At 36.9% G+C, this 19,655-nt stretch overlaps 1 protein-coding gene across 3 annotated transcripts in view; it reads right to left on the reverse strand.

Annotated features, from left to right (window-relative positions):
- Positions 1-533: 533 nt before the first annotated feature.
- Positions 534-19,655, reverse strand: part of LOC139150180 (BTB/POZ domain-containing protein 7-like) — a 46,764-nt gene continuing 27,642 nt past the window's right edge. For all 3 annotated transcript variants that reach the window (XM_070722391.1, XM_070722390.1, XM_070722389.1), the window contains exons 3-8: positions 19,394-19,602; positions 15,566-15,641; positions 14,400-14,707; positions 13,684-13,855; positions 11,779-12,095; positions 534-3,292 (exon numbers count right to left, since the gene is read on the reverse strand). In XM_070722391.1, coding sequence (XP_070578492.1) covers positions 3,104-3,292; positions 11,779-12,095; positions 13,684-13,855; positions 14,400-14,707; positions 15,566-15,641; positions 19,394-19,602 — 1,271 coding nt within the window. In that variant the 3' untranslated portion in view covers positions 534-3,103. The remainder of the gene's footprint in view (positions 3,293-11,778; positions 12,096-13,683; positions 13,856-14,399; positions 14,708-15,565; positions 15,642-19,393; positions 19,603-19,655) is intronic.

A 19,655-nucleotide genomic window follows, 5' to 3' on the forward strand; every position in this document is an offset into this window, starting at 1 on the left:
ATTTTTGAGGGTATTGAGGGGGGGACTTGAAAATTTTTGAGGGTATTGAGGGGGGGGATCTGAAAAAAAAGATTTCAATCGCGATTCCTCCAGCCCCCCCCCCCCTCCTTACCATTTTTTTTGAACGCGGCCTTAATGCATTCACTTCCTTCTCGAGCATTGTGCATGTTATTTTTATCACTTCCGCATATAGAAATGCTTATATCAAAAGCTTTCTACACTACATTTAGCCAGACAACCATACTCTGCAGTTCCAAACAGAGCTACATTAATTTTGAAATGATAGTAAGTAATTTCACTGTAACATATACGGATACATATTATGGGGGAAGCCAGTCGCTTCCACTTGGAGGGCATGCACACTCCCTGCTTCACTCTGTGATTATTCATCGACTGTGTGAACTGATGGATAGACTGTGAAGATTGATTTCAAAGCTTTGCAATCAGAGATTTGGATAGACACTTCATTGATTGAAGCGAATATAGAATGTGCATTCCTTTGATGGAAAAAAATGACAAATATCCCCCAGCTGTTAACAGCTCACAACTAGAACTTTATTCAGTTATCAGTAAGCCATACAATTCATATTCATATATACATAGCATCAGTAGATGTACTAAACCCGCTGGTGTATAGTACAAATAAATGTTGGCTTCATTGATTAGAATAGGACACAGTGAAATCTTAGAGTCTGGGCAGAAATTGGAATTTTTTTTTTCACGGATTCTGTTCAGAATCAATGCTACAGGGGAGAAAAGTGAGTGATGTAACTTCTATTGAACGATATGATTTTTGCCTTGAGGATCATTCTTACAGACAACCCTGTCAAAGTATTTGCCATAGAGATACTTTATACAGATAGAAATTGAAATGGGAATTTTCCATCTAGAAGGCATGCTTTCAGGGCTACCTGACACTAATTTCACCTACAAGTCAATGCATAAACAGGGCAGAAAGGTATTTGTAGTTTGTCTCAGGGGAAACTGACAAGAGTTCTATGAATGACTTTATCAACTTGGCTGTCAGTATTCTACATACATGTATTTTATACAGCTTTACTCTTTTAGTCCAAGTCAAAAAAACACTTCTTTGCAAATAATATGAAATCACTAGGACATTAATTTCCTCAACTGCTTTTGTATTTATATTTTAAAATGACAATATCTTTATTTTGTAAAATGAAAACGCTGAAGGTGAAAGTGAATGGATGGGTGTCGGAAGCAGCCTAATGTACCACTGCAGCTGCATAAAAATCAGAAATACAAATAAAAGTAGTATGTTTAGAGTAGATCAAATACAAATATTTTGAAGATGCAAGAAAATGAGGCAGTTCATGGCATTGCAGAGAAGCTCCTTCTCTGATTTCACATTTGTAAATCCATGAAAACTTTGTCACATGCCAGCATACATCTTGAACTTTCGATGTCATGGGTGAAAAAAAAATCTGGGATATGATGTAAAATGAACGAAAAATGCACTTCCTTTTGAATGCATGTCTTTACTGATGCGTCAGAGTTTTGGTGGAAGGCACCAAACAGAAAGTGCAGTGCATCTCTGATGCTGCTTTACAAAGAGATAGATCTCTTGTGATCACATACACATGTATGTCTATGTTTGCAGAACACAGCCATGAGTCAGCGGTACCCAGCTTCAGTCAGACAGCGTACGTGTTGAGAGGCACCGACTCCAAATTTATGTTTTTTTGCAAGTGACCCTCTGTTTATCTCTACAAGCTTCAAGACACACTGTATGCGGGCATGCACCAACCTTACAGCGTGAAGACTGTATATAAAGCATGTTTCTGGGAATGCACAAACATTTACCTAACTCGGTATTGTCCTTGATGAGAGTACGTACCACAGCAATTCCCAGTTATTAATCAAGATAACCTAAACACCAAACTGGCTCGACATAACCCTACCCGAACATTCTCTAATTTCGGTCTGAAGTTTTTTTAGGCGGTATATTTGTCACAAAATCGATGAGCAAATGACTTGTATTGCTGATGTGTAATAACCATTAATCATACCTCACTACACTGTGAAACACACTAATAAATCTTTCACATGAAGAGAAGACTGCCCTGTCATCACATGACATATCAGAATAAACATAAATTACAATCCACACAAAACTGACTGGGAAACCTGTCTTCATTTCGAACATCTTTACACAGCCAAGTTTAACAATTCTTGAACGTGATGCAACGTCTCACAAACAGCGGAGATACATTATCCCCCCCAAATATTTTCACTGACCAAAATTCTATACACAGAAATGTCATACATTTTACAGCATTGAAATTCATTATTTGAATGAATGAATAACACTTGAATAATCACACAGTACATCAATTTCATTGTTTCCTTGCTCATTTGTATTCCAACTCAATCTAAATTCTCCTCTGAGATTGGAGCAACTTATACTCCACTACTTAAACTCAGCTCTCTCATGCTTCACATCATGCATAAGTCATTTTAATAATTTGACAATCGTCTTCCGGTGTGTAAATAAAATAGCTGTGCACTTCCAGCAGTTGAACATATGCAATGTTGCCATGACGACATGCTTCTGATTGAGAATAAATCCTTGTACTTGCGGCAACTTGCAAATTTTGTATGATAGTGTGAGAAAATATAGGATGAAAGAGAATGTGAGTTAGTGTAAATCTCTCATTAACTGGTGTAAGTTCATTTTTAAATCAAAACTGTCAGGGTGGTTGAAGTCAGGATAAGTTTGACCCTATAGTTTTCAATACGTGAAGCCATTTTTCTTAATGGCCTTCTTTTGGTTGTGTCAAAAAATGAAATAAAAAAAAAACAACTGTGAAAGAAAATGTGAAATAAATTCATCACAAAGTGTTAGAGTGACAAGTCATGCTGCGCTGTGTCACACATATTTCTGCACTTCTGCAACACACCATCCAAATGGATCCCACTGCACAGCAGTAACTAGATGGCTGACAATACAAATCAAGGGAAATGTTGACAAAACAAAAATGTCTCCAATCAAAGTCTGGAATGTTCTCTCGATTTGATCCATGTTTTATGAAGGAAGATCTTTTTGACACAGACAAGCACTGAGGAGCTGGCAACCCTGATATCATAACTCCCCATAATGGTTGTAATCGTGTTTGTTTGGGACAAAGTGTTCATCGCCCAATTCTGGTTCCCGCAGCAACATCTGATTGATGGATGGTGCTGTCGCTATGGTGATATCTGGACCTGTTGCCATGGCAATGTCTGGCATCATCTCGCTGAGCATTGGTACAACTTGGGCAGCTGCTGCGGCCTACAAGAGAAGAAAACGACCAAGGACAGATGATAAACAGTTTTCTTCACAAATACATGTGACAAAGTCGGTTGAAGTAATGTGGACACGTTCACAGAAATAAAATCCATTAAACACAACCTATAGATCAATAGCTAGTCTCTTGCTTGATGCACAGCATAACTATCAGATTAAATTTCATGTTGATGGATATAATCTTTCCTTCTTCAATGAAAAGATACATTTTTAATTAAAATACTATAATGAATAGTTTCAATTTAAAATTTTATAAAAAAAAGCCCTTGCTGCACAAGTCAACACTGGATGTTTATATTTCTGTGTGTATCCAATCAGAACTTAGTTTGAAATAGGATGTAGGGGCTATTGCTGGTTGATTGAACGTGGAAAAATTGTACCAGCAATTTTGCTGACCAAAATAACCTCCAGAATAAGATGCTGAGAACAGGCAGTTGTTTTCCCATATTATCGATATTCAAAGCTCCATTTATACTGTCACCTTTGACGTATTTTTAAGTGTATTTTTTGCTGTTTGTAAAATATTGTTACTCATTCTAGCCCAAACCATGTTGAAAATCCTAAGGTTCCACTCATCAACACATCCTGTATATGAGTATTATCCACTGCTATTGATGACAGCTGAATTTTAAGTCTGGGAATTCATTTGTAAAAGTCAACACACCATGTCCTGCACAGTGCATTCTGTTGGCAATACTTAACAACTAGGGGAGTTGCGCTAAGTATTCAATAGAAATTTCACTACATGAATTTTTATCTTTCTGCACATACAGTGTCAGGGTAAAAGACTGATATTTGATGTACGCTGGCAACTGATTGATAATTTTTGTTGGTGTGAAAAGACAGTTTGAGATCTCTGCAGACTTTGAAGTTTCATTGGTCATCCATCTGCATGTTAAACCTTGATAAATAGAAAACCTATTCATCAATTATGATGATAATATGACAATCTTCAGATGTCTGATTTTTTATCGAACAGATTGGAAAACTATTTTTTGCGGGTTTTATTCTAAATCCCGGCTGTGAATGCAAGGCTGATGACGTCAGTACAGCTTATCATAAAATAACTGAACAAAGAGACGAGATATACGATATCGAAGCAGAACAACAATTCTATATCAAAATCAATTGAACAGTCCATGAGTATGTGTGTGAGACTTTCCATTTAGAATCAGTATTCATGCCAATTGGCCTTCCCATAGAAACATGAAATGCAACTTAATTATCTTGTTTCCCCATTGGATGGAATATTCAATTCCCTTTGACAAGACAGTAATTCGAGCAAATAATGCGACAGGCAAGGATCTTGCTCATCTTCTGTTTTGAATCCCTCTTTCCAAATATAACTTGGGATTATTAAATAGACAGAAGACACCGCTGATCTGGGATTGTAATGTGATAGTGCTCAGTATGGTTTGTGCAGCTTTTCTTCCTAGTGGATTTTCTCCATGCATTGACAAGCTTAGTTTACTCCAGGCAACTAATCAAGTAGCCTACGGTGCAATGGTTGTAATGAGAAATAGACGGATCACTAAGACTAAATCAATTTCTTTTTCACGTCAAATTGGTTTCACTGCGGTTTTCTGAAACTGGGGAAATGAGCACTGATATCATTTCAAGGAAGATTGGGGTTGCTTGTCTTCGTTTCTAGGTCAGGGCATGACGCTGTCTTTTTCTCATTTTTTTCTCACATACACATATGTACATGCTTTGTCTCTCATCAAAGACTGCCAAGTTTGTAAGTTGACTGACCAAAAGGGGTATAAATAGTAAAAATACATTTACTTTTTTGTTTAAATTTGGCCTCTGGGCCTTTGCCCTTTGCAAGTGATTACTTGTAAAACAAACAAAAGGTAAAATGGAAACATTCGCCACCCGTCATGGAAGTAATAGACAGCTCAGAACTCAGGATGTCCGAGCAACCCGGTGTCACACCCACACACATATACAGACAGATAGACAGACAGACAAAACTTGGCTGTACATTTGTTTATGAAATTTAAAAAGGCCACACGTTTGCAGGAGATCAATTTGATCTAACAGTAGAAAGTATTGGCAAAGAAAGTTTGTTTCCTTGCTGAGGAATAGGCAGCTGATATACGAGTAAAAGACAGAACACTGAGAACAGGATAACAGAACGAGGTTGAAATTAATGTATTTTGTCTGGTTGTATTCTTGGGGGATTTATGGTCTATTAGCATGGTCAGAAGATCACATAATTTAAAAGATTATAACAGAAACTCTAAAAAGTGCTTGGAATTTGAGAAGTCTCATATTGCATCCCCTGATGTCTTTCTGAAAATGGTGAAAGCTGTGTATGTACTGAGGGTGTTCTTAGCAATGTCGCGTACTCTGATTCTTCAGCCGTGTTTCCCTATACAAAGGTTAAAACCCAGTCGTGACTACAGACTAAAGCTGATTATGCCCCAATTATGACGACAACTGTAGAAGTTCCATGCAGAAATTGGAGTGATGATAGTGTGATACTGTTTCATGCGTATTGCCGTGCCTGAGTTATGACTGACAGTAGTTTTGCAATGGTAGGACACTATAATCAATTTGTAATAGTTTGAAAATATTGCTAAATTAACGGGAAAATGGTTTTTTACATTGTCTCCATGATGAATATCACTTGTGAACTTTTCCAGTGCAGCTGCATTGAAAATTTGTGCAATGTGTGTAACTGGAGACAGCAAAGGATATCAATCTGCATTACCATACACAATCATGACATAAAATCATTTTCATTTACTTTTATCGTTGGCTATCATCAACAAGAAATTTCTTAATCTTGTCTTTCATGTTTTGACCTTTTCAAAAACTCCCCCAACAGAAGTTTGTGAGGAATGCCTCACTGACTTTAGACCATTGACAATGCAACTGGTACCTATTACAAATCAATATCACCTCCTTCATGTAATTGACAGGTGCACATGGGTGGCATGCCACAATTCCCTGAAAAAAAAAAGGTTCCGTAATCTTTGAGATAAAATGGGGGTTATAAAAATGTCAACAACTGTTCACGAGATCCCCACATTGTTTGTTGATTGGCTGGGCGGTATCGACTTGCTGTCTCACCAATTTGAATAAACTTCAGACCTCCACTTACATGTAATTATTTAATTGACTCAACATTTTTTCATAGGATATGTTACTGTACCATTTTTCTGCCCAATTTAATTCTTACTTCACAAAATCTGAGAGACTAGTAGTTCTCATTGTCAACATCTTATTGGAGTAGACACTCTGAACACATTGGCAATTTTCCAGGCACATATTTCCATGTAAAATGGACAAAAAATCTCTTTTTATCACATGTCAGTGGTATAAATTGAAAGATTGCAAAGGCCAAAGAATTTTTTTTTCGCTGATCAGAAAAAGGGTAAAACCATTAGCTGTCTGTGTACTTTTTTGTGATTATAAACTCAATAATACTAGACTAAAATGCTATCTGATAATAAGGACAACATTTAGTGCTAGCCAAATCCTGCTACAACTATCACTATATTCATGACAAATTCACGTTACAAATAGCAGATAACTATAGCAATGAGTTGGTCTACAAATTGTGCACATTGGCACACTTTCCCCTAAACATGCACTCTATTCAATTTCAAACATTTCAGGTTTGTGCAACGAATAAGATCAGAGATGACTAACACTGTCATGGTAGTAGATATTGTCAAATTATTAAGGGTGTTATTGAAAACAGAAGAAATTCATTTGTAGCTTTCTTTAATAGCTATGATATTTCCATTTCCTTTACAAGAGACTGATAGCACAGGGGAAGTTTCTGAGGGATTGCCTGGTACCGTAGTACAGAACATTGATTCATTATCTGTGTATTTCCTTGCCACCCCTATTACCGCTAGACTAAATCATCCGCATACTTATATTTCAACAGAAAGAGTAAAGCTGTTCAGAAGTTTTGAGGTGCAAATTCAATGAAGCTGACAATCCAAACACAGCTCAGAGGAAATCTGTGTTTCCAATGGACACATAAATTTACCTATTTACCAGAGAGTGCTTGCAAACTGCTTTACTTATCTATTAGTCACATGTTTGTGAGCAGAATTAGCCATTGGACGAAATGTTATCAAACAAGGTATATCAGCTTCAGAACAAATATCAGTTATTTTCAACCAACCGCCCTCATTTATCAAACTTTTATGATCTACAAATAGACTTGAAGATACAGCATACAATGATCACATTCAGAATATTTCAAATGAATGTGTGTATTCTAAAATACAGCCTGTTTGTCATGACATTCTCATTGACCTTCATACTGGGGTCTGATTATACCAGCGTGATAATTCTTGGTGCAGGCCTTGTAACTATGCATCAAAACACAGGTCAAGAGTGTATGTTTGTATCTTCAAATATTGATTTTTGTTTTCCAATAGTGACAAATGATTTACTCTGATAATCCTTAATCGATATTGTTACTGTTCTGATGTTTATGATCATCCTGATTTCAGAGAAGCTATTTACAAATGGATCATTGGATCTATGAAGAGAGTGTTGACAGTATGTGTAAACTGTTTCTGCCTCTCAAGAATTTAGATATTGTTTTCTGAGTAAGGTAACTATTAATTGTTTTTCAAAGGATTCAGCCATTTTTGTTCTCACTTTACCATCATTTGAATATATTTTTGTTGAAGTAGAGACTTTGAAAAATTTTTACAGCATTTTTCATTCTGCAGAGTTTTGTCTTGACATTTTAACTGCCCCTCTCAAACTGAGTCTGACGCCTGACAACCAGTCCCTTTGAGAGGCATACCCACTTTTCACCATGTTGAAATTACCGGTATTTGCACACATACTATTTTGGTCATTGTTCTGTCTGCATGGCACAGAATTGAGAAGACAGGTCTAGAGTTAGGGATTCAAAGGGTTATCTCAACAGCCATTTTGGAGCCATGCAAAGTCTAAATTTAGAAGATTCTTTTGCATATTTTTGAGGCTATCACATCCACGCTGATAAACAGACTATTTTTATTCTACTACATATTTACACAGCTTATCTCTTTGGTCTTAAAGTGCACCTGGTCTTGAGATACGAAAATTTGATAGATGTCAATCATGCTGTTTGTCACTGATGTTGATTGGCAAGTGGTGGTACAAAAAAATGGGATGTTTGTTAAAAAAATTGATTTTTTCCCTACTTTAGTTAATGGGCATAGAACATTCTGCGCCATAGGAGTTGGTGAACATAATTTCCCGTCTTGCTCTAAATGAAATTCAAATTGAAGATATGTCAAGGATTTGAGTTTGAATATGTTGAACAATGTGACAAAGAATGGAGCATTCCTAAGGCCTTGCCACTGAAGGCTCCATGTCTGTCTGCCCTGAGCTTCTGCTTGTGTTTAATAATTTATTCTACCCGGAAAATCCTTCTTGAAATTCAATTGCCATGTCAATGCCCTTTTGAAAACTAGACAGAAAACATAAAAGGCAACTGCTGGGATAATTTATTTGTACAATCTGTCAAAGACAGTGTGCAATAAAATCTATAGGTCATTCTCACTGACAGGGTATCTTTATTCGGCTGTGACCAGTTCAGAGATCCAATATTTCAAAAGTGATTACCTCCCTTTTTTGAGGCAAGGTCGGCTGATGTTGAATAGGACAATGCCACGATATACATGGCACAGCAGCCCCTGTGAAGTGACCCTTACTGAATTGCCTGTCAGTTTACTTTCACATCATGTTATCGCTACAGGGTCCTGTGGCTTCCCATCATGCAATGCTGTAACCTTTACTTTGCATAATGGAAGTTTCCACTCAACCACTAACAGGGCAATATTTAAACTTTCTTGTGGCAATCTACTGTATCACCAACTGTCTATTGCCCCACTATTTTTTCTGTTGAATAATCTTAGAATTATGTCCACCCCTAATGTTCACCTGCAAGGCATCTCAATTCAATGGCTTAAAATGTGACATTGACGGCTAAAACCATCAACAATGAACACTAATGTCTAATAAATACTACAAAATTCATTTTGACGAATCACGTTCTCTTGTATATTTTTTTCAAGATATTTGTATGGTTATTTCCTGGACATATATAATATGTATGCAATATGAAGTTTCAACATTTCAACTACATTTGTGGTAAAAATTGATTTAAATGGGAAGTAATTACCTCTTAACCCACCATTTACAATCACAATGCTACACAGTAAAATCTCAATTACTTGTTGCTGAAAAATCTATAATGAAGAATGTATGGAATTAAACCCCTTTGAGTCTTAATGAAAGTTCATATCTCATTTAGTTTGGTAGGATCATTCATTTTGAATGCACAGCCCCAACATGGTTGCATGAGCACAGCCTTGAATACAGATGGCCTTGCAAAGTTCAATTCATTCTCTGCATGTACAAATGACATTGACAGTGTCAATGAATCTGCGCTCACTTCAAGTGACAATATGCATCCATGTACAAAACGTTTTGTTAAATGGCGGCTGTGTGTACAATGTGTTTTTATGATACACGCAGATAGCTGATGTCTGGTTTCTAATGTATACATGAATGTTTTTGATTTTTATTTGCACAGTCCCTTTTTGATGTCAATGGATGTATTTTTGTAAGATGTGCAATGTATGAGATGGCACAGTACTAAATTGTGATGGCAAAATGACTACAACACGACGAGAAGAAATGTACGATCTTGCAGGTCTCTGGGCATTTTCTCTTATATATTGGCCTCATGATCTGTAGTTATCAGGAAAACATGTAGCATGAACATCCAACAGTTTTAGAATATTAAAGCTGGTCACCCATTTTCTAAAACATCAATACACAGAAACGACTGCACTTATCAAGTATGCAATTCCCAATCCCAAAACTCTGATTTTCCGGTGGATGGACCCTAACCTTAGCATAGAAAAGTCACAAAGGGAGTTTGCAAACCACAGTGAAAGTAATAAAAGGATTAAGGTATCCTTGTGACAATGTTTATACAAGAAAGCTATTCTGAAAATGTCCTTGATGGGTTGAACTATGCACACTTGACTGATGTAAACACTTGTGTGATCATATCCTTCACTGAAGAGTGACCTCCTCATTGTAATTAGCAAGTTTCATTGCTAGTATCAATAAACTGTCAATGAAATCTCAGTAAAGGCTATCCTGAGATTCTGCGAATTGAAATCGGAAGACTGCAGAGAAATAGCTTTGATGGCTTTTTCTGCAAGCACCAAAGGTCACTCACATTGATGTGATTGACATATGAAAGAATGACTGGGATTAAACTGAAGTGAAGTTCTGTTAATTATTGTTTTGTAATGTTGTTACAGGCAAATTATAATAAATCACATGTGTTGTATAATAATTACATAGCAAATAACTCTAATGTGAAGCTATCAAGGTAAGAGCCATAAAGTCACATGGTGGACCATTTAGAAGACAAAGCAATGACCTTTCCCCTAGACAAAGGAAATCTATGCTTGAACTGCTGAGGGCCCTCTTCATTTATGTTCAACGTTACATATTGTGCACAACCATGCAAAAGGAAGCCTGAATAACGTTTGGTATTTAAAACAACAATGGTGGTTACCAAAAAGGACAGTTTGGACAGGTTTCATTATGTACAGTGGAGGTCAAGGAGATTTGTAAAACCTGCCGACAGTTTGATCTTTTAATTACACAATATTCTCCACATTAAAAATTATGTTGTAAATTTGTATTGAACAGATCTCAGAGGTGGAAATGAAAAGAGTTCACTTAATCAAGTTTCCACGTGACACTTAGGAAAAGTACCTTTGTAAAACCAATCCTAGTTAATCAAATATCTGGTACTTACCTGGGTTGTCAAAATTGCAAAAATCCTAATTACGTTATACTTAGCATGATACATCCCCTCTACCAGAATTCACTAAGGGCTGTACTGTGATTTTTGACATAGAACTTCCACAAGAATGTATTAATTACATAGTTAGGCAGTGTTGCAACCAGAAATGTTAAACCAGGGGACACTGTGTCCCACTACCATTTATATTTGGGGACATTTTGCACAATTTGGGGAAAACATGCATCAGCTGTCAATCAAATTTTGTATTATTTTATTTTTATTTATAATTAGTTTTATAAAACAAAATTCTAGCTACCGGGACTGCGTTGCTATTGTAACAGTGTACTGTATTTGCCTTCAATCAGTCGGACTACAACCAAGTGCAGCATTTTAGTTACTTTAATCACAGCTTCGACAGTATGTAAATAAAAATATATATAACCATGCAAAACAAAGGCCATCATCAATAACACAATTTAATTGCAGACCACACCCTTTGAACATAGTCTATTAACAAGTGCGCCCGAAGTGACCCGCATTGCACGAGAATGCGGGGACAGCAGATTCCGTTTTGGGGACACTGTCGCAAGGGTGTTTCCTGGCTGCAACACTGGTTATAATTTATGTACCAATCAACAAATCTCTGACAAATATTCCAATGAATACCTACCCCAGGAGACTCAGGAGTGTTAGCAAGGACTGGAGATTCCGGCTGCTCGCACCATTCCCTTTCCACACTCCGTCGGGAGTGGAAATACTCTTGGGGCTCTGCATAATCTTCGCAGGCATAGTCGCCTCCCCCACTCTGTTTAAATATGTCGACTGCTTCGTCGGGAAGACCAAATTCTCTTACTACACGTTTTTGAACTTCGTAAATCACAGCTCCAATGTCGCTGCATGTCAGAGACAGAGCATGCTGGGTAAGGCTGCTTCTGCGGAGTTCTTTTTCTCTCTCTTGCATGGCCCTCAGTGTGTGAACATCTGGTGCTGTGAAAGCACAGAAGAGAACATTTGAGTATGAGCAAGGAGACAGTAATGTCACACTACGGCTGAGCCCATAAACTCCCATAACTATGTTATTTCAATAAAGTGACGGTTTACTGTTCGTAGTAGATGGGTTTTGGATAGAGATATTTTCAAGATCCTCCTCTTCTTCACAGGTGTTGATAGCCTCACAGCCTCGCTGACTATACATGTGGAGCTCGCTAAGACCGACAACTCAGCCAGCTGCAGTGTACTTTGCGCCAAAACGGTGACCCTTGACACACGATGGCTGCCAGTGTGCAGCATGCGCACGGTGGATGTTATATCGAATGGTGTGATATATTTAGTCTTAAAATTATCGATGCTTTTTAACAAAAAAAATTTTCATTTAATTTAGTAGTTTCATAACTTTATTGCTTGGAAATCTAGCTCAAATTAAAAACTTTTGAAGCTGGGCCATGATGTATGATGACACAATTATAAGAATCATGGAATTGCAATGGTGGTGACTATGCTGTCAAGAATTTTAAGCTTTAATATGGTATTGCAATGATGCAAGCACACATTATAACAAATACTGATGAAAGTAGTCATGAGGGTCTGCATATTGGTCTGTGGTACACAAAACCACATATTCTAACAAGTAAACAAGCATGTGTCAGCATACTAACCTTCAAATTTATTAGGAGTTGGGTATTCATAATTGAAGGAAGTCAGGAAATCACACCCCTGAGTGCCAATTGTATGTGGGTTATAACCCTTGCACCACCATGGTTTGGCCAAAACACATTGTTATCAATAGTGTTGACTAGCTTTGATGGCTGAACTTGATTGACTATTGATGCTGAGCAATAGTGAGTCAAGACAGACCCTAGAGAATTGACAGGCTCAGCAAATACATTTATAAGTCTATATGGTATCTATATCAATATAATTCCAGCAGTTCTGAATGGGATAGCTTGCCAGTCCTGTATTGTGTACATTCTTTGGTATGTTAGTATTCATTGGTAGGTTAAATCACTGGTGGGGAAATTTCAATAACATGAGAAACAGAGAAGAGTTGTCATGGTAATTAGACAAGCTGAGTTGTGGCACCTTTGCTGAAGTGGACCCATATGACAAGTACAAACTAGCAGAGATGTAACCTTGTAGCAACAAGCTGTTATTACCAGAGATACATGACATTTCATTCAAAAGTCAACCATCCTACAAAAACCCTTGCAACTGTAACATTTTTCACACAAATGTTTCACAACTTTCTCGGTGCACTTCTTATGGCATGTTGAAATGTTCAGTACTTGGCTTATAAACAGATAATGTATGCATGAGGTACGAGGTAGATGATTAACACTGCAAAGCAGCTATATCAAGACAGACATTCAATTGTAAACAATAACATTTCATGTTACATACTCTATACAGCAGAGTTATACAGCTGAATATTGGATATTTTGATTGGAGCAGACCAAGAAACTGTTGTTAATACACCAAAAACAAAATGTGAAACATGACTAAAGTTACAGTTTATTTAGGTTTTCATGATTCTTTGCAGTGCAGTGAAAAATGTTTTATCAATCATGGGATATCTTACCAGGTAGGGATCCAGCAATAACAGTTGAGTCGCTAGCTTCAACTTGACTGTAACTCCTGCTATGGTAGGACTTGGCATCCACCATGTACAGTGTGTCTGGGATTTGTGACATCCGAATCATTCTGAGCCTAACCAACTCCATCTCAGCAACCATGTGTTCATCAAGAATTGCCTGGAAAATCAAAACAGAAAGAGATGTGGGTATGGAAGATGCCGTAATGTATATCACGCAACATTAACGAGCAGTGCAACAGTCATGGTTAGCTAGAATTCTATAAATGGTAACTGAAACACTGTGTGACACCAGTAGCACAATACAATTATAAACAACATATACATGCATAGCTGTAGTTGGTACAGCATCATCTACCGGTATAAACTGTTGGAATATTTACTGAACTGTGGTAAAAGAAGCATGCTTTTCTGCAATTTTTACTAATCCTGACCACACCTGATCTACTTAAATTTACAACCTGCACATGATCAGCAGGACAGAGTTGAATTCCTTGACAACACATCAATCAATGATATTGACGTGATCTTGGAACACTTTACCGTATTATTTTCTGATTGGCACTTGATTAAATTCTTGCAATTAAGTTAATTTGTTTGCAATTCACTCATTTAATTGATATGAATATTTTTGTAACTATGTTCGAGGTATTCATCAATCAATTTTCATAATATTAATTACTCAAGGCAAATTGATATGTTACCTTGGCCTCCTCCATGTAAGGTTGGAACAGTCTTGGCTTGATGTACATGGCATTGTTTTTGCTTCGTATCCATGGATTGATGACAAGAGATTCGTCATCACTGCCAAACATGTGTGATGGTGGGGTACTGATGAGGCCCTTCCTGATGGCATTAGTCAACACCTCGCTGGTGTGTGGTATAATGTGGTCCACTCGTATGTATGGTACAATGTCACTCAGAATCTCCCGAAGTTCAGAATCGTCCAAGTCTCGTCTCTTGATACCCTTCTTACTGACACTGTGTTGAGTATTGCTGAGTAAATTTGGCTCTGTAAGTGAGAAATAAACAAAAGACATCACTGTCTGTCTGCATCTTATGACCTTTCACTCAAGGGTCCCCAAAGTGTTTACCATTTGGTGGGGCGCCCTCTTGTGGCAGTTCAGACTATTTCTAAACTTCTTTTGAGGATTCAGAGCAGAATCTCCATGTATCACATAGGCACTTGTTGGCTGGATAATCTGTCCAATCGATCAATTGCACATTCTGTGCTCTGCATCTTAACACACTTTAAGTGTACACCCTGAGATATGAAATAGAATTGTACTATCTACATACTGGAGCAATAACATCTGCAAAATTGTCAGAATTATACAGTTGTCTACCTTGGAAATTTGATATTTGACAACCATTCTAAAAAATTATGTCAATGAACTGATTTCTTACATCATTTTGACAAAAGCAGGCATGTCTTGAGGTCAAATATGGTGAAAAAGGCTAAACAATAATACATTTTCCCTCATTTGGAAGGATGGTCTTTATATGTAAGTGAGCATACTCTAGCAGAATGAATTTTTATGAAAATTACAAGTTTGAATTGAAGAATGATGCTTTGCAGAGCAGCTTATCTTGACAACGCATCAATCATCAGTATGTAATTGATCTCAGAACACTTGACCCTATCATCAAACATGATATACCAATGACATAATATAGAGGTATTTAAGGTAAAAATGTTCATACGCTATGTATTCATAAACTGCTGATGTCTACAAATTTCCATACTTCTACAATAAACTCCATAAAACTCAACTATGTCTATCCACTCAAGATTTAAATTGAGTATTTCTGTTTTATTATTCCTAACATATCAGTATGCGCTCACTGTGTTTCAATATTCAATACACACCTCTCTCTTCCATCCTCTTGATAAGTTGATGCTCAGCCCATTTCAACACAGCCTTGAGAACATCTAACTCACTTGCCTAGAAGGAAAAACAAATCAAACAGTATAAACAAAATTAATCCATAAATTACTCTTCTATAAAATGATTATGTAGTATTTTACCTTGAAGCTGCTAGTATTCCAAGAATCTCCTCAGTATCAATTCAGTATTTCTGTTTTTCTTCCCCTCAAGGACGAAAAAGGTCATCCACAACAGGATTAAAATTATTTGCGTCATTAAAAAATGCAGCCGTAAAAAGTGATAACAGGACACACACAAAGAGATATCATTTTCAGCACTTATTGTGCGAGCCATGTTATTCTTAATGGATAAACAAACTGTCTACAGTCAAGGACAGTATAGATATTTGGGAGTAGGGGATCTTACTCTATACCTCTGCTATTCCTAGTTCTGTCTCAACAACATCAAAAACATGACATAAAATCACAATGTGATGATGTGCATGTTCATGTATACAAAAAAGTGATTTAGACTGCCATTACATTTTTGTAAACTATTCTGGAAAAGAATGAACAAAAACCACTCACAATTCACCTTGACAGCAAATGTGAACCAACTGAAACTGTTGTTTTAAAGGGAAAAACATGTTCTCGCATCTTTTCTCATTACCAGAAACACTTTGTGTACCAGCATATCTGTTTAAAGTTTTAGTTTACACTTCAGTCAGACATGGCAGACTTTGATGTTTGCCATGCACACACTTTGGGGACTCTGAGAGAGCAAAAGGTCACAACGTGCAACATGGCGGTACAAGCATCCCCTTGCACCTAAACACACATCACGCTTCACAACATGTGAATTCATAATAGAGTGAGTTGAACACTAGTTAATTTGTCACTATAGTCAAACTTGTTGCCGATGATGACAATTGCTGGACCAATGCCAGCGTTCTGCATAGACTATTAAGGTTTGCTGTTCTCTGCCACTGTACATGTATCTGGATTGTGCTACTTTCTGTCTGTCGATGACACTTCCCCAATGACAGCTCATACCAAAAATCTACCCATTTCAATGTCCTTACAGTATGCATTGAGCGTAAAATCAGCAATGTCTAGACTATGTTTTTTTTCCTAAATGAAGCAATGACTCATAATACGAGCTCAGAAAATTTTTTTACCACAAAATCTTCATCAGTTCATCAGGTTCATTCACCCTACTGTCGCAAATTTCAGATTTATCAGAGCATGTCTGGCTAGCTGTATCATACATCCAGACAAGAACGTCCTATACCAGCTGTTTCATTTTCAATTTTACGGACAAATTTACCATAGCTATTACTGTAGAGATGCACTTAAGTGTATGGAACAGACCAGGACCTATTCAGAGATTTTATTATCTCCTAATTGAACCATTTCATGAATACACATTTAATTTCCTCAGACAGTGCCATCAAAGTGTCATGTACAGAAATGAAGGCCTATTTCTCAAAAAAACACTGCATCTCAGTCACTCTGTAGAAAGGTTTTTAGGAGACTGCTACATGTAGGTTCAATTTTAAACAGGAAACACCCAAACCACAGACTAACAGAAAAGCTGAAATATGCAACGCTGATGAATTCCTGCCTTCTATTAAACCTCACATGTGGTGTTTTTTACGTGTGGCCTGAGCTGAACACCCATTACTGCATCATGCTGAATTTACAAACATTTCAAATGTTTCCGTTGACATTATGCATTATTCAGACAACAGAGAACAACTCTTGAATACTAATGAGTTCACAATAATTTATACCTTCCCTTATCTTGCCCACACACACAGCATCTAGGCCCTTTAGACTCAATATGATGCAGCGTGACCCCCGACATCTACATTATGCAAATCAATATATCATGTTAAAGTATTTACCTAGCCTCTGCGTCCATTATTCTTTAATTTGGATAAAACAGAATGATGACTTGAATTACATTACTTGTGACTTGTACTCTCACTTCTAGAATAATCTACCGTACTCTGATGTCAATTAATTTATAGACAGTTCAATTCCCAGTTCATCCCTTTCATCTGAGATGACGACATTCCTAATTGCTTTCGGGACAAACGTCGTTCTCTGAAACCGATCTTTATCTGTTGCAATGCCTGGTAATTTTGGCAGTAACAAAGTTCTGCCTGTAAATTATAAATTAAGAGCACACAGCTGATTCGAATGCACTGACATCAGTAAATACCATTATTCACTCATAATTTTCAAGTAATCACCATTACTGGCAACTGAACAAATTTGAATCTCCTAAAAATTCATCACATAAATTATGGAAATATATAATGACCTTTCATCTTGTCATAAAATAAAATAATTCTTCATTCAGGTGTATGTTTTTATAATTTTGACAGCAATAAAAAAGAATTTTGAAATATTCTTGCTTCCACAGAAAGCAACCTAAATACATTTCGTCTAATTTTCCAAGGAACAATTTGGCATCTTGAGGTTACCACAGTGATTGGAGACCTAAATGTGAATATCTCGGTTGCTATGGAGAATCACCTTCTTGTTGATAGAACCATAAATTATCCCCAACTCTAACTGAACCCACACTGAGTATCAGGGCAACAGCCATTCTTCTTCATACAATAGTCTTTAGTTTTTACAACCTCTATCTCTATGTAAAGAGAGCCATATTGCAGACTATAAAATGGAAATATATGGAAGTTCAGTGATTACAATTACATTGAATATTAAATACAAATCTGTTTATTAGAAAAAACCCAGCAACATTACTATGACTTTACTAATGGTTGTGAAACTGGATTTTTATTTCTTTCTAATAGTGATCACTAAATACTGTATACAAACTGTGCAACTTTTTTGGACTGGACTGTGATTCAAGTTGGGGGTCAGGCTTTCTCTGCATGATGACGTTCACTTGGGAGTTAAGTTCTAGTTAATCTACAGAACTTCAAACAAGGACTAAATTGACTTTAAAGAATGCGTGCACATGGGTACATCCATACGGCTTTATTGCAAACCCTCATGCCTTGGGCAAGGATTTGATGACATCATCAACCTGGTTATTTGAGAAGCCATGTAGGAACAATGCAACAACGGTATCAGCTATATATGGAATAAATGAAAACATTGAATTATTGAATAAAACTCTTTTACATCCTTCAAATTAGTAAAATTAAATTCAATATCTCAGAATGAAGTTGAGTAAAACATTCTGTAGGGAAATTAACTGACAAAATTCTTCATTTGATTGGATACTTGCTGACTCTTTATAACTATCCATATTACTGAACTTGTGGTCAATTCACCTTCAAAACTCAGCATACTGACCATGAATAAAAGGTTTAACTTGTTTCTTAAGCATAACACATACTGACCTTGGCTGTCTGAGTGTACAATATACCTTTGTGAACTGAATACCCACAGCACATACTGACCATGGTCAACCAAGTGCATATTACATACTGACTTTGGCGGACAGGAAACAATGAATGCTAACCTTGACAGAGCTGAGGTACGGCTTAAATCATGGTTGTGATCAACTGTGAAAGGAGATCTTAACCAACCAGGAATAACATGTATTTACCAAGCTGACCAAACTCACTGCACATACATTACATTGTACTTGCCCCAGGTTGAACACAAACATGGCACACACTTAAAGCGCATTTTAACACACTTGACCATGATCGATCACAGCATTAAGTGATTTACTAAGGCACAGCATGGTGACCCAAACTGACCACAGGTATGTATCCAAGTATCCTCTGAAAACAGTTATGGTCGTTCAAATTGAGACCATTAAAGAGTACAGTATACACCTACTTGTAAATAATCAGACTTCAGTGCCTCAATAAGGTAAGTTTTATTGAGTTCACACCCAACTGGTGATGCAGCTATAGCCAAGAATTCCTCCTTCAAAAAATGCATAGCTTGTCTGTAGACCCATTGTGAACCGTGGGCTTGTGAGCTCCAATTTAGTACTGAGATGAAATTATCTTGTGATAAACTCTCTGCGATGATGTCTTCACATGCTGAAAAATTGAAATGAAAAGATTGTAAAAAAATTATGGGCTCAATGGAGCGG

Source organism: Ptychodera flava, chromosome 14 (assembly GCF_041260155.1).
Source record: "Ptychodera flava strain L36383 chromosome 14, AS_Pfla_20210202, whole genome shotgun sequence".
NCBI classification, from domain to species: domain Eukaryota; kingdom Metazoa; phylum Hemichordata; class Enteropneusta; family Ptychoderidae; genus Ptychodera; species Ptychodera flava.